Source organism: Herpailurus yagouaroundi, unplaced genomic scaffold (genome assembly GCF_014898765.1).
Source record: "Herpailurus yagouaroundi ecotype Mexico unplaced genomic scaffold, PumYag 182, whole genome shotgun sequence".
Classification (NCBI taxonomy): domain Eukaryota; kingdom Metazoa; phylum Chordata; class Mammalia; order Carnivora; family Felidae; genus Herpailurus; species Herpailurus yagouaroundi.
In genome coordinates, this window is record NW_024412413.1 from 39,691,897 (window position 1) to 39,707,131 (window position 15,235).

Genomic DNA, 15,235 nt, shown 5'->3' on the forward strand with positions numbered 1-15,235 from the left:
CTGACATCACAGCCAGTTTATGCATATTCCTGTCCTGTTAGCTCAAAATGCCAATTTATTTGCATATTGTTTCTTGACCCTGATATCATGGCCAATTAATTTGTATATCCCCATCTAATTGGCTAAAATAAGTTTTTGCCACTTTATTTGTTGGCTTAGCTCCCAGCCTAGTGACTTTTAGCTCAAATAACTTGAAGTTGGAGTGGTTTTCTCTGTCATGCTTTTAGTATGCATGGAAGGACAGATAAGGGTGGTGTCATAAATGTATACAGGAACAATCTACTGCTTTTGTCTTTCAGTAGGAGAGACTGAAAAAGACAATTTAAACATGTGGACAAGGTATTTCTCAAGAAAGAGGATACTAGGCTGATGAAATAAATAGATCTCATTTAAGGAAATTCCATTCTGTGAGGCAAAGGATAGATTCTACATCACTGACAAGAAAAAAATTCCAACTTGGAATTTGGGTGACCTGGACCTCAGCTAAAATTATGATGTAGCATTTAAGCTCCTAAAGTAAAGTTTTCTTTAAAAAAAATTTTATTGTGATACAATTGACATACAACATTTTATAAGTTTAGGTATACAACATGTTGATTTAATACATTTTTATACCGCAATGTTTTCCTCCCTGGCTTCAACTAACACTCTCTTTATACTTTGTATAAAGTATTGTTTTCAAATTTAAGAGGCATAAGAATAACATGGGGGGGGGGGGACTTGAATACAGCTTCCAGGTTCCCACCCCCTTGATGTTCAGTTATAGTTTGGTCTGAGGTAGTCCCTGAAATCTTAAATTTTAACATGAACAATGGGGTGATTCTCATATAGGTAGAATATGATGTCTTTATGTGATGTGATACTCTATCTACCTACCTGCCTGTGCCTGAAAGAATGATCTGCCTCTGCTCATGTGCGGTTTCTATGTGGAATCTAGTGGTTCCCAAGGTTGGGTGAGTTGTTTTTTCCTAGGTGACTTCAAATACTTAGATTGGCTCTATTTTCCAAATTATATTTTTAGAACAGTATCTGTAAGAAGACAAATGTATGAACAATTTCAAAATTGTATCTTAAAGGAAGAACAGTGTGTATATAGGTATGAAGGGCTGGGTGGGGCTGGCAGAGTAAATCTTATGGCTTAGGTCTCAGTGGCTCAACCATACACTGGAAGCCTCCCACAAATGGGCAGTGACTCCTCTGCCACCATGAGTCCCCTTTCTTCCTCCTCTCCTGTAAGTAGTTGCTGCAATTTGTGAATTTCCTTGCCCTTTCTCTTGGGGATTTAGATGCTTTGGGGGATCTCTCCTATAGCGCTACCCTTTGCTTTTCACAGTATGAATTCCATAGTAATAGGACAGGACTGAGGATGACCAGAAAGAAGACTGGGGGGTGGGGTCTGGGTGGAAAGTGAAAGGGAGAAAGATGACCAGGGAGAACACTTTCAACTACATTTCCTCCAGCTATCTGTCAGGATGTCCCTGACTTGATCCCATCTCATGGCCACCTCTCAATTCCTGGACGTTTAGGAGACTGCTGGAATAGGCACTTATGACTCTGGTCCTTCATCTCTATTTTCCCAGCACCTTCTTGTTGCCATGCTTTATGTGCTTTTGTTGTTCCCCTCACAATTGAGGTGAATACGACCCAATCAAAGAGATAGGAGAGACAAACTTCTGACTTTTAGCTATTTTCCGTGGTTCTCAGCAGTACAAACCATTTGGAAAAATTTCAAAAGGGACTATGTGCTAGCTGCAGGGAAAGAGGGAAATGGAATGGTCTTTGAGACATTTTTGTATTGAGAATCAGAATCTGGGCTTCAGTCCCAGCTATGCCGTCTACAAGTCAGGTGACTTTGAATGTCAGTAACAACAAAAGCAGTTGCCAGTATTGAACACCTCCTATGTGTCAGACGTGGAGCGAGATGATTTATGGACATTATCTAATGTCTGTAAGCTTCAATTTTCTGAGAATATTACCTTCAGAAACTACCTCACAGGTCCATCTTGAAAACCACATGAGAAAACCAAGTTAGAAAAGGATTTCTAAACTAGACAGTGTTCTGTAACTACGTTATAATGACTTAAGAGTTAAAAAAAATTATCAGATTTAAGATGAAAAATTTCAACCTAATGGAAATTTAAAAGCCATCTTGCTGATTCACAAGTTTGGTGTTTTCTTCAAACAGCTATATCCTTAGGTTAGAAAACCTTCAAAATTCTAACTGGTGCTATAAAGTCCAAATGAACTTAGTCTTGAAATTACTCATTAAAGCTGTACTTAGAAGTCTTAAATTTCTGGTTTGAGAGCTCCCCCCCACAACACTCACTCACACACACACACACACACACACACACACACACACACACACACGCATGCGCGTGCGTGCACTTACATGGATACACACAAACAAAAAACAAGTGAGAAAAGCAGTTGTTGGAATATAAACAGGGACAAGAGATTGTGGTAGGAGAAAGTATTTACTCCTTGAGAGTCTGCACAGGTAAAAATACACAGCTCAGAAATATAAGACATAAAACCCTATGCCTTTGAGAATCTTCAACATTTCTAATGCTTTCAATTTCTTTGACCTCTTTGCATACTGAATGTTAGTGTCCGCCCTAAAATTCCTATGTTGAAACCGAATACCTGATGTGATGGTATTTGGAGGTAGGACCTTTTGGGAAGTGATTAGGTTGTGAGAGTGGGGCCTTCATGAATGGGATTATTGCCTTATAAAAGAGATCCTGGAAAGCTCCCTTGCTCCTTCTGTCATGTGAAGACCCAAAACTAAGACAGCCACCTATGAACCAGGAAGTAGATTCTCACCACACACTGAATCAGCTGGTGCCTTGATCTTGAACTATGAGAAACCAATTTTCATTGAAGATACCCAGGTTATAGCATTATTATAGCAGCCTAACCGGACTAAGCAGCCTAACCAGACTGTTGAAATTCTTCCTCAGTTTTCACAAAGAGATAACATTTATTTGAAGAGAAATTTACTCCAAGCACACAGATGTATAAAAGGCTGTGAAGATATTGAGAAGCAGTTACTAGGCAGAAGGCTAGATTTTTTTTTTCTTTCTTTTTGTTCCCCCCTCCAAGTACAGGGCAAAAAGCCCAATTCATTTTTTACTTTACCAACTTAATCCTGAAGGATAGTCTTGCAGCCTACAAGATTCAAGATTTCAGTACAAATAGCTAGATTCAGAAACTCTAGGTGTTGCTCACAAATACTTCAGAATTGGAATATTAAATATGCAAGTGTAAAGATCTGCTGTAGACATGTGAATGATCCAGTCAAGTTTTTCACTGTAAGAAGGGTTGGGATTTGCATGAATTGCTATGTGGGTATATGACAGAGGCAAAATCTTTATGCAGTGCATTTTGAGTTTCTACAGTAAGAAAGAAACCATGTAGTAGAATAGGAAGAAAACTTGTTTAAAGTTTTTTTTCCTTTTTTCCCCTAATATTTCTTATTTAATTCAATACCTTGTCTTAATTCACTGCTCTGTGCAAAACATGGGTCTACTATCATTTTGCCTTAAATGACCAGCCAATCCTATTAAACAAAGAAACCTTTCTTTTTCCCCATTCAATCAAATACTTGGTTAAACTATTAAATGGTTGCTTTCACATTTTGCATATTTAGCCCAGGATTTCATAAAGTTACTAATAGAAATAATTAGAATATTTCGTGAGCACATGTGTGTGCCAGATACTACGCTTTATTTCTCACAGCACCTTTATAAGAAAGATCTTATTACTCCCACTTTATAGATAATGCAACTGAGGCTCAGAAAGCTAAAGAACTTACCCAGTGTCAAAGTGCCAGTGGTGGTAGAATGGGATTCAAACCCTGGTGAAACAACTCACTTTGGTTCCAATTAACAAGCCATTTCCAGCAAATGTAGTTAAACATTTGAGTTACCTGGAATGATCTCATTATATAATTTTGGTCTCCTCGGACATAGGTCAAATTACTTTGAGACAGACCATCCAAGTGCTTACAGTTATTTTAGTGGTAAGTAGGTTAAACAAATTTGAAATGCAAGACTTGTTTTTTCAGGCCATAGCTCCTTGGTAAATAATTCATGATTCATTCAGCAGCTATGCTCAGTGCTACCAGTCAGTGAGGGCATTGTGGGAGATATAAATACAGAGCACAGTCTAGTGAGAGAGAAGCGTGATGTTTGAAGGGTGTAAACAAACTGCTGTTGGCATTTAAAAAAGGGAAAGATGTGTTCTATTGGAATGGATCAGAAAAGGCATCATGAAGTCCCTGCACCCAAAATGTTCTCTCTCCCAGACACCCCACGGCTCACCTCCTCACCTCTTCCAGGTTGTTGCTGAAATGTTACCTGCTTATCAGGCTTTCTCTGAGCACCCCATTTACAACCACTCCTCATTATTTATTTCCCTGCTTCGCTTTCTCCATAGCACTTAGCACCTGTTGGCATACTACATGCTTATTTATTGGTTTCCTGTCCCCCGAAATTAAAATGTAAGCTGTACCAAGGCAGGGTCCTTTGGCTGTTTTGTCCACTGATACAAATCTAGTCTAAAAACAATGCCTAACACAAAAGTTAGGGAAAAACCATATATTTGTTCAACCGATGAGAACATAAGACATAAGGTTGGCCTGAGGAATGGATAGCATTTAGGTAGGCATTATTGGGGGGAAGAATTCCAGGTGAAGGAAATGACTTAAGCAAAGAGTGGAAGCAGCAAATTACATGGTCTGTTTGAAGAACTGTGTGCTGGTCAATTTGGATAAATTATAGAAATACGGTGAGACGTAGTCTGGAAGGACCTATGTTATGTAGATCTGAGTGATTGACTTAATTTCACAGGCAGATAGAGCCCTTGAGATTCAGGGTTTTGAAATATCCTTATTTAATATTTAATAATTAGACAAAACAGTTCCAGGTAATGCAAATGTAGGGGTAGACCCAGGGTGTGTGGGTCCTGAAGCTACTATAATTTTAGACCCTGGCAAAACAGCCTACTTGGATTCAAGTAATTGGCCATTTCTAGCAAATGTAGTTTGGCATTTGAAAAATAAAAAGAACATAAAGAAGTACAGAGAAAATGATGAATGCTAAATTAGATATGAACTCTGGCCTTGCCCCTTTCATGTCACAATGCTGAGTTGGTGCAGTGGTTAGGAGTCCTCCCAGCAGCCCTTTCTTTCCTCAGCAGCCACCAATAACCCAATTACACATGGAAGTGATTACAAGCTACATAAATATATTCTGCCAGACCCAACTTCTGTTCTTCACTAACTCTCAGAAATGCTTGTAGCCACTCAGATGATGCTAAACAAAAAGAGATGGATGGTGGCAGAGAAGTAGGAGACCCAGACTGTGACAAATTGTGAGTGAAATATCAGGGATCATGGGAACTCCTTTTTAGGATCTTGGAAGGAGACAGAACAAATGAGGGACCCTAAAGTTTTATTGGTTTCATGGTTAAGTCGCTTCTGGAACTCTGTGAAAGGGAATGTGATGGATTGGGAGATTGGAGTGCAGGATACAGGCGATGAGGAGATGGTCGGCATGGGAGTTGGAAAAGGAGCACGTGAGGGAGGATACAAGGAAGCCACCTAGCATGGGATTCGGCCATTGACCCAAAGGAAAGAAAGGTCAAAGGTGTTGGAAGTTCTACCTCAGGATAATAAGTAGTTACCTGGGAGTGAACTGTTCTTAAAGCTAAACCTTTCTCTGTACATTAAATGCTCTTTTGGTTTAGGTTTGAATACCCTACACTTATTAGATTACTGGTGCCCGAATGACTACATCTTTGGCCAGTGGAAGTCTTAGGGGTGGCTTCCAAGTCTTTTGACATGACCCCTGTACTCTCAGACCTTCCTTGCTTTCTGGTGAGATGAGATATTCTAGGCTTGTATATTTCCTGCACCATACCTGGAACTACCATTTCCTTAATAAATACCAGGTTCTTTTAATTAGAAACTGTATTTTCATATTTTCAAGCCGTATCTGGTGTGAAGGGTGCTCATTACCAGTGGGTCAGTCTTTGTTTCTGGGCCATATCAAAGGACAGAGCCAAAAAAGGTATGTGTGTATAGACATATGCATATATATACATGCATATATTTTTCCATCTTAGGCACATGAGATTTTTAAAACATTTTTAGAGGAAACTGCTTTAAATTTGCTCTATTATTCATTAAGCAATGAGAGCAGTAGGTTTTTTTTTTTTTTAATGTTTATTTATTTTTGAGATAGAGACAGAGCATGAATGGGAGAGGGTCAGAGAGAGAAGGAGACACAGAATCTGAAGCAGGCTCCAGGTTCTGAGCTGTCAGCACAGAGCCTGATGCGGGGCTCAAACTCAGGGACCGTGAGATCATGACCTGAGCTGAAGTCAGATGCTTAACCGACTGAGCCACACAGGTGCCCCTGAAAGTAGTAGGTTTTGCAGTGGAGCCTTTGTGGTATGAATTAGTGCAGCTTTCTCAGGCAACTTACTTATAAAGAGAAATAAACTTAAATACCAGGAGAATTTGGTTGGCAAATTAGTAGTTCAGTAAGTGGAAACTCAGTGTTAGCATTTTTGAGCTGTTATGCTTTAGAATATAAAATGACCATGCTGCATTGGGACGACCTTTTGAAGTTTGCAATATTTTCATTAGAGATAACACTGAATAACCAGTAATGTTGGTTCTAACCCCACAGTCACAAACAATGACAGCCATAGTCCATTTATGATGACCTTATGGCATATAAAGAAAACTTCTCCTACTTTAATAATTTACTATAAAGTTAAAAATACAATTACACAGAAAAGAAAATTAAAAAAAAATCCTGTTGTGTAAATCCTTCAGTTGGCTTTGCTTTTGAGGAAGAGTTTACTTAGTTTTTTTTTTTTTTTTAAGAAAAAATAAGTTTGGGTTATATAGAACTTCAAATCCAAAGGTCTCTTCCATCCCCAACATAAACTGTAGAAATAATTGTGTTACCATGGGGATTCACCCTCAAATAGGTTTTATTGCTTATTTATATTTGAAACAATGCATCTTTAATGAAACAGTATCACTAAAAACTATGTTAGGCTATCAAATACCTCATAAATAAGGCTTAAAAAAAATTTTTTTTTGGTTATTTTTGAGAGAGAGAGAGCGCGTGAGCAGGAGAGGGGCAGAGAGAAGGGAGACAGAATTGGAAGCAGACTCCAGGCTCTGAGCTGTCAGCACAGAGCTCGATGCAGGGCTGGAACTCTCAAAGCATGAGATCATGACCTGAGCTGAAGCTGGCTGCTTAACCGACTGAGCCACCCAGGTGCCCCTCTCATAAATAAGTCTTGGCTAAGACATTATTTTTATGTTACAGGTAAATTTTGGTAAAAAAAAAACAAAAACAAAAACAAAACCAAAAAAAACTACCACAAAAAATGGTCATAGGCATTGCCTTTTAAGAGAAGCAAAAAAAAAAAAAAAAAAAAAAAAAAAAAAAAGGGGAGGGGGGGGGGGGGCATTCAGTGCTGTAGAACCGATGATTGATACTCTGACCATGAAACAGGAAAATAGACTTCATCTTTTATGCCAATTGCAATAAAGTGAGAGTGGCTTCTGGAGCACTGTCTTGGGATAAATTCTGAGACCACTTCCAGCCTCCATGGGAAGGAAATGGTAATCAGTAAGGACAGAGGATCCACAGTATATATGCCATGCATCTGGTATCCATGATGAAACAGCATTAAAAACAAGCAAATCAGTAAACATCACAGCCTTACCAGATAAGCCACCCACATCCATCTTCTTCAGGTTCTTTGCCTCCAGAATGACCACAGTCAGCTTGCCAGCAGTAGGTACATAGCGAAGGGAGAAGCAGATATCACCCAGTTTCTCTTGCTGTGAAAACCAATAAGAGACTATAAGTGACTCTGTGAATGAAGGTGAATATAGTTTGTACACATACATTGCAAATTCCTCAGGAGGAAGATTAGGACAATTAGAATTTGAAAGTGCTCGGGTTCACTGGCATGTACCCAGTGGTCTTTCATTCACTAAGATCTGAAGAGTGATTGTAACCCATTTCAGTTTTAAATAGCTCATCTATACTTTATCATTCATCAAAATATATCCATAATTCAACAGTTCAGGAAATGAGATCGAGATGACATTTTTAGAAATTCCACTCTGAATAGCACCACAATGCTTTTGGCACAATTTCATAACTTTATTAAATGGCTTTGAAAAGAGCCTAGCACTCCTTTAGCAGAATCAATCTGCCTAAATTTTTGTCTTTTTACCTTTCAAATAGGATTATGTCTACTACTTTAGATTTTTGGGAAGAGGACTTGTATTACTGTTAGACTGACTTTTTTAAAGAATTTTTTTAATTTGGCATTTTTATTTACAAGTAAGCTCTACACCCAATCTTGAGAGCAAGAGTCACATGATTTACCAAGTGAGCCAGCGGGGCTGAATCGTTAATGAGAAATTCAGAATTCCTAGGAGTGGAAGGGCAACAAGTAGAAGTTTTTGCCCATTCAGTTTTACTCATTTCAAGTGAGATCTGACTATTCCCTTATTCTCCCCTTATTTGTACAAATCTAAGCAGTAGGTTGGAAATTTGAAATGTACAGTCATACAAAGCACCTTCTAGCCCCTCAGGTTATTTCATTGCTTTCCTACTTTAGGCCTAAGGAACAGTCACCAGTCCTGTACTCTGACATTTCTGAACATTTGATTCAGTTTAAAATGATGGTATATAGAAGTTTTACTTTTTCTCAGAAAGAACTCCTATGGGTTCGCACCCCTTAGTACCTTCTTAGGATAACTAATTCAGAGCCATGATATTGTTCAGCATGAGTAGAATTCTTGCATTCACATGTGTAAGTATGAGAATGGGCGGGAGACTGAAGGATCTAAACTATATTTTTAAGTTTATTTTGAGAGCAATAAAGTGAGCAGGGAAGGGGCAGGGAGAGAGAGAATCCCAAGCAGGCTCAGCACTATCAGTGCAGAGCCCCATGTGGGGCTTGATCCCGCAAACTGTGAGATCATCACCTGAACCAAAATCAAGAGTCAGACAACTAACTGAGTCACCCAGGTGCCCTAAACTACTGACACAGGAAATTAGGTATTATGGAAAATAAAGGTTTATTTCTTAGAATACCTTCCTGCCCCCCCTCAAAAAAAAGTGAATTCTGATTCCACAGATGATGGTTGTATCCGACATCTGCAGTTGGACTCAATGTAAGAATAAGGTACAGAAGGCCTTCTCATGTTATGTTCTTATTATGACTGTATTTGGCCTTCTTGATAACTTTATGTGCTAAATCAGCCCAAGTCTCCAGTGTAGAAATAACTGCCTAGATGTAATTTAACAACCTCAGGAAATGTAATTCCTTTTACTGGCCATAAAGCCATATTTTAAAAAGGAAAGGGAATCTACCTGTTCTGATTTATCTATAGGTGAAAAATAATGTTCTGTGTGTGTGTATGTGAGAGAGAGAGAGAGAGAGAGAGAGAGAGAGAGAGAGGAGTTTGTGCTTAAGTAATGCTTTATTGGAAACATAATATGAGTTTATAATCCCAATTGATTCCTTGAGTCCTCAGAGCATCTTATCCATCTCTTATGTCACTAAGGACTCTTTGTTTATTATGCACATGTCTTAATTTTCCCATATGACTGTAAACTCCTTGAAGACTGGTCCTTGTCTGAAATCTCACTTTCCATGCATTCTCAAAAAAGTAAATAAATGGAAATTTTAGATAATATCGCTGTTTTGAATTACCTAGGTCATATCTCCCTTCCACTAATGTAGATAATAGTAACTTGTAATGTGCTAAATTCACCCGAGGTGCCTACTTATTCTCTAGGAATTAATTTACACATGAAGAGAATCTGGTAGAATAAATTCCATTTCATAGTCTGAAAATACAGAATGGGAATCAATACCCTAGAAATTAATACAGGGTGTGGACAGATTCATCTGAACCTTATAAGAGAAATATAAATGAACAAAATTGCTGTTCAAAAATACTCATTAGGAGGATTCATTTTGCAGGATTCTATCTTTTTGCCACAGTACCCTCCCTGGGGCACTCACTGTCTTGCAGAACCAGGTGACTCTAACCGTTCTAGTTAGGCGCTTTAGATATGACTGTTCTCTCTTAAACAGCACCTCTTTTATAGTCCAGTCTAAAGATACAATTTATGGCATCTCAGTTGTTTCAAGAAACATCACAACTTATCTTTGTTCTAATACTTCTTTATTATTCAATCTTATGAAACATAGGGAATTTTTAAGATTTTGCATAATATCTAGTTTGAAAGGGAGTGGTTACAGAGTTTGAACCTCCCATGCCTCAGGTAGGAGAAGTGTGTAGTTACCTGTAATTGTAAAGTTATGGAGTGGAAGAAGAATGAATGTTGGGGGGGGGGTGGTGAATAAAGATGGATGTTTTGGGAGAAAGGAAATATGGAAAAATGCTTATTTAGCACCAGTTAAGGATTTACATTTAATCCTTAATTTAGGAACTTGAATGTATGAGATTTCACATGCTATAAAACTATAACTGGTATGGCGAATTAGTAACTTAAAAATACATGTTTAATCAATTGAAGTTACTTTTTAGTGTATGAAAATCTTCTCCCTTCTGGATCTGTAGGCCACTTGAAGGCTAATCATTATTTGGGAATTTGTATTCTTTATGGCATCAATTTTTTGAAAAAGGTGAAGGCATCCAATTCATATGAACCTTTATCTTATTAGTTACATTTTTTGAGTTGTAACTATCTGAGTATAAGTATATGTTTTTACTAATTCCTTAAAAAGCAACTTTAGAGGCACCTGGGTGACTCAGTCGATTGAGCATCCAACTCTTGGTTTCAGCTCAGGTCATGATCTTGAGGTTCATGGGTTTGAGCCCTGCATCAGGCTCTGCACTGATAGGGTAGCCTGCCTGGGATTCTCTCTCTTCCTCTCTTTTTGCCCCTCCCCTGCTCTCTATCCCTCTCCCTCTCCCTCTCTAAGTAAATAAATAAACATTTAAAAAAGTAGCTTTAATAATTCTCTAAAACAAAATTTGAGAATTGGGGTAACTTCTGTTACATGCTGGTTTGACCCCTGGTTTAAGGCATTTCTAAATAGGATCGTTGGGGCGCCTGGGTGGCGCAGTCGGTTAAGCGTCCGACTTCAGCCAGGTCACGATCTCACGGTCCGTGAGTTCGAGCCCCGCATCAGGCTCTGGGCTGATGGCTCAGAGCCTGGAGCCTGTTTCCGATTCTGTGTCTCCCTCTCTCTCTGCTCCTCCCCCGTTCATGCTCTGTCTCTCTCTGTCCCAAAAATAAACGTTGAAAAAAAAAATTAAAAAAATAAATAAATAAATAAATAGGATCGCAATGTGTTTTTCATATGTTGTGGATGAGGTGGGAACCCTAAGTTCATGTGAAGCAAGAAGAGCCAAGATATGCACCCTAGAGATGCTCTGATGCCACCCCGCTAAGGACATAGGTGTCAGAGCTCTGCATGGAGCTGACCTCTTCCGAAGGTGTGTTCTATTTGGCCATGGCTGAAACAGGCTTATGTCTGAGGCTTACGTTGTAAGCATGTGCTGTTACTTTAGAATCTTAGATTGATGGTCTCGTACCAGTATGACTTGTAGGAAAACAAGTATTTTCTTCTCCTCCATAAAACCTTTCCCTGAACTTCTGTGATTAGATGGAGATGCACTTCTGTTCCTAGAGTCTTGTTCTAGCCTATGAAGGCTTTATCTCTGGTCACTTACACAGAAGAACTGGAATGATCTGATAGTTGTATGTGGACAGTTTTATGTCAACCTCCCTTACTTAATAGTTTTCACATGTCAGTTTGCAAGAAAGGTGGTTGGGTAGCAATATGCTCCTTTAAAATTTTTTTTTAAGTTTTATTTATTTATTTTGAGAAGAGAGAGAACAAGCAGGGGAGGAGCAGAGAGAGAGGGAGAGAGAGAATCCTAAGCAAGCTCTGCACTGTCAGTACAGAGACTGATGTGGGTCTTGAAGGCATGAACCATGAGACCATGATCTGAGCTGAAACCAAAAGTTTCAACTGACTGAGTCTCCCAGGTGCCCCAGCAATAGCCTCCTTTGATGGTAAGCCTCATTATGTATCACTTTAAAGTTTGAGAAACCAAGACTTTCAACACTTAAAAAAAAAGTTTTCTTTATTGGGGTTCTGGTGATGAGAAACAAAAGTGGTTCTTGGAAAACTTCCAGAGAAAGATGATCCCCAAACCTACATCTCAGATGCTTATTTGTCTTTGACAATTCTGTGTCTTTTCTCAACAACAGTAAATACTGTTATGCCTCTTTTATTCATGAAGAGTTTGAGACCCAGAGGTTACATATGGTTACATGGCATCTCAGTGCAGAACTGAACCAAGGTCCTTTGACTCAAAATGAGTTTTCTTTATTGTCAGACTGGCATCTGGAATGACAAACTAATGCTCCGACTGACCACCCACTTAGATACTCCACTCTCACTTTAAATTCATTCTAACTAAATGTGTTCATTACCAAATCCTCCCCTTGACTATTATTTCCAATACCCCTTTCTGTTAGGGTCTCTAAGTAATTGGTTTCCAGTGACCAATGTTTCTTCTGTTTTCCTTTAGTCTTTCAGCCCATAAGTCTTGAAATTTCTGTCTTTGCCAATGTCTCTCAAATTGGATTAAAAAATGTTTATTTTGAGAGAGAGAGAGAGGGAGAGAGAGGGAGAGAGAGAGAGAGGGAGAGAGAAAGAGAGAGAGAGAGCGTGCACGTGAGTGCAAGGGAGGGGCAGAGAGAGGGAGAGAGAATCCCAAGCAGGCTCTGCTCTGTCAGCACAGAGCCTGGCATGGGGCTCGAACCCATGAACTGTGAGATCATGACCTGAGCTGGGACCAAGAGTCGGATGTTTAACTGATTGATCCACCCAGGTGCTCCTCAAATTGGATTTTTAAATTTTACTTAATTTTTCCCCATCATGATCAATGCGACCTCTACCCTCATCACCTCTACCTCCAATATGACCTCCATCTCTGATATTTGTCATTGTCACCATCACTATCACCACCTCCATTACTTCTACCTCTACTGTTTGAGATCAAGTTCTGGACACTTCGGTCATGTTTTTTCTTTTTTCTTTTTTTTTTTCTTTTTTTCTTTTTGGGACAGAGAGAGACAGAGCATGAACGGGGGAGGGGCAGAGAGAGAGGGAGACACAGAATCGGAAACAGGCTCCAGGCTCTGAGCCATCAGCCCAGAGCCCGACGCGGGGCTCGAACCCATGGACCGCGAGATCGTGACCTGGCTGAAGTCGGACGCTTAACCGACTGCGCCACCCAGGCGCCCCCGGTCATGTTTTTCCTGCAACAGTCTGATGAAAGATCTCATTAGTCATAGTTTCTCCAAAGACTATTTACCAATGCCATTTTCCTGACTTTCAAGAAACTCTGTACTTTGTCTCTGCACTAACTATCCAAGCCTTCTCCTTCTACTTCACTATTTGCTCAACCTTCAGAATCTATTTTGAATCTGACCTCTTCTCCCTACTTAAAGGCCTTCACTCTAGTACAGGTAGGGAGACCAAAAGCATTGATTTGCAAAAGACTCTCGGTTTTAGCCTTAAAATTCCTGTATACCCTGAAAAACCTGAGTCCCAGGCAAACTGTTATGATTTATAACCTTAGGCCCAAGTTCTCATTCCTGGCCTACACCTCTCTGATAGCCTCCTAATAGCCTTTCTGCTTCCACTCTTGCTCCTTCCTAGAGTCTTTCTCACCTATGAGGCAAAGGGATCCTTTTAAAATGGAAATCTAATCATGAGACTGTCCCTATTTAGAGCCCTTTCATGTCTTCTCATTTCACCTAGAATCCTCCATATTCCTCAGACAAGAAGGCCCATGTGGTCTGACCCTCTCCTTCCTACAGTGCTCCTGATGTTTCTCTTCTTAACATATGCCAGGTACACTTCTACCTCAGGGCCTTTGGCCTTACTGTTCTTTCTATCTGCAATATTCTTCCCCCAGATACTATCATGGGTTGTTCTATTAGTTTATTCAGCTTTCTGATCCTGTGTCACTTCTTTAGAATTTTTATATGGCCATCCTATATAAGGTCCTATCTGGTCCTAAATAGACACACTACTTGTCCTCTTGCTCTGCTTCTTTTTCATCCTACCATATATCCCTTAAAGTTCCTTTATGTTTGTTTAGGTTTTCCCCACTAGAATAGGTTTACAAGAGAATTGTTCTTCTCATGACTATGTTCTAAGCCCTAGAATAGTGGCTGGCACAGAGTCAAGGTCCATATATGCCTCTTGTATGAATAAACTTAGAGTCCCTTCCATCAAATACAGTCAGATTGCTCCCCACATTATCCTTCATTGCTACAGGTCAAGTTCTCCAGGGAAACAGACTCAGAGATTTGAAGGCAGGAGATTTATTGTGGTGTGTCCTTTGGGTCAACATGTGTGTGCAAGTGCAGGAAGCAGAATTGCACAGGTGGAAATGTTGGGCTATGATGCAGTCCTATCAAAGGCCTCGCCAATCCTCTGGGGAGCTCTGGAGCTGGGACAGCACTTCAGATACATTATGAATTCTTAAAAGGGGTGAAATTTTTATGCTCCTGAATCCACCAGTCATTCATTGTGGACAGTCCCCACATCTTGGATCAGGGGGTCTTTTCTGCTGAGGGCGATGCTGAGAAGGAGGGACCCAGTTATGAGCCACCAATGCTCTGGGCAGCCAGTGGAGTAAATATCAGCCATCAATGCTCTGGGCAGCCAGTGGAGTAAATAACTTGTCCATAAAGATGGTACAAGATTGCGGTGTGTGTGGGGGTGGGGGTGGGTAGGGGGGGGCAGTTCACCAAAACAATGACTACATTTCTTCTATTACTTCTTACCACCAAGTTTTTTGCAGTCAGGAAATCCATCTGCAATATCTTTAGGGATGTTTGCCTAATAAAATTACCCCTGACCTTCAGGCCTTAGTCCAAGTCTGCATCTTTTTAACAAAGTACCTTTTTACTATTCTAGCCTGTATACATTTCTGCTAGTGATCACTTTATGGCCAGCATAGTGCCTAGAGATGATTCCCCCCCCCCCCCCCCATTTCATATGTCAGTTTCCCTCATCTTAAACCCCAGAAGGACAGGGATTGTACTTGATAAGCCCTCACGATCTACCTTATTAGGTAGTATAAATAACTGTTGATTGTTTTGAAATGAGAGCCTCACCA

The 15,235-nt window shown here is 39.8% G+C and overlaps 1 protein-coding gene across 5 annotated transcripts in view; it reads right to left on the reverse strand.

Moving 5' to 3' along the window:
* Positions 1-15,235, reverse strand: part of SYT1 (synaptotagmin 1) — a 554,276-nt gene that overhangs the window by 89,974 nt on the left and 449,067 nt on the right. For all 5 annotated transcript variants that reach the window (XM_040491356.1, XM_040491354.1, XM_040491352.1 and 2 more), the window contains one exon: positions 7,756-7,873. In XM_040491356.1, the coding sequence (XP_040347290.1) occupies positions 7,756-7,873 (118 nt within the window). The remainder of the gene's footprint in view (positions 1-7,755; positions 7,874-15,235) is intronic.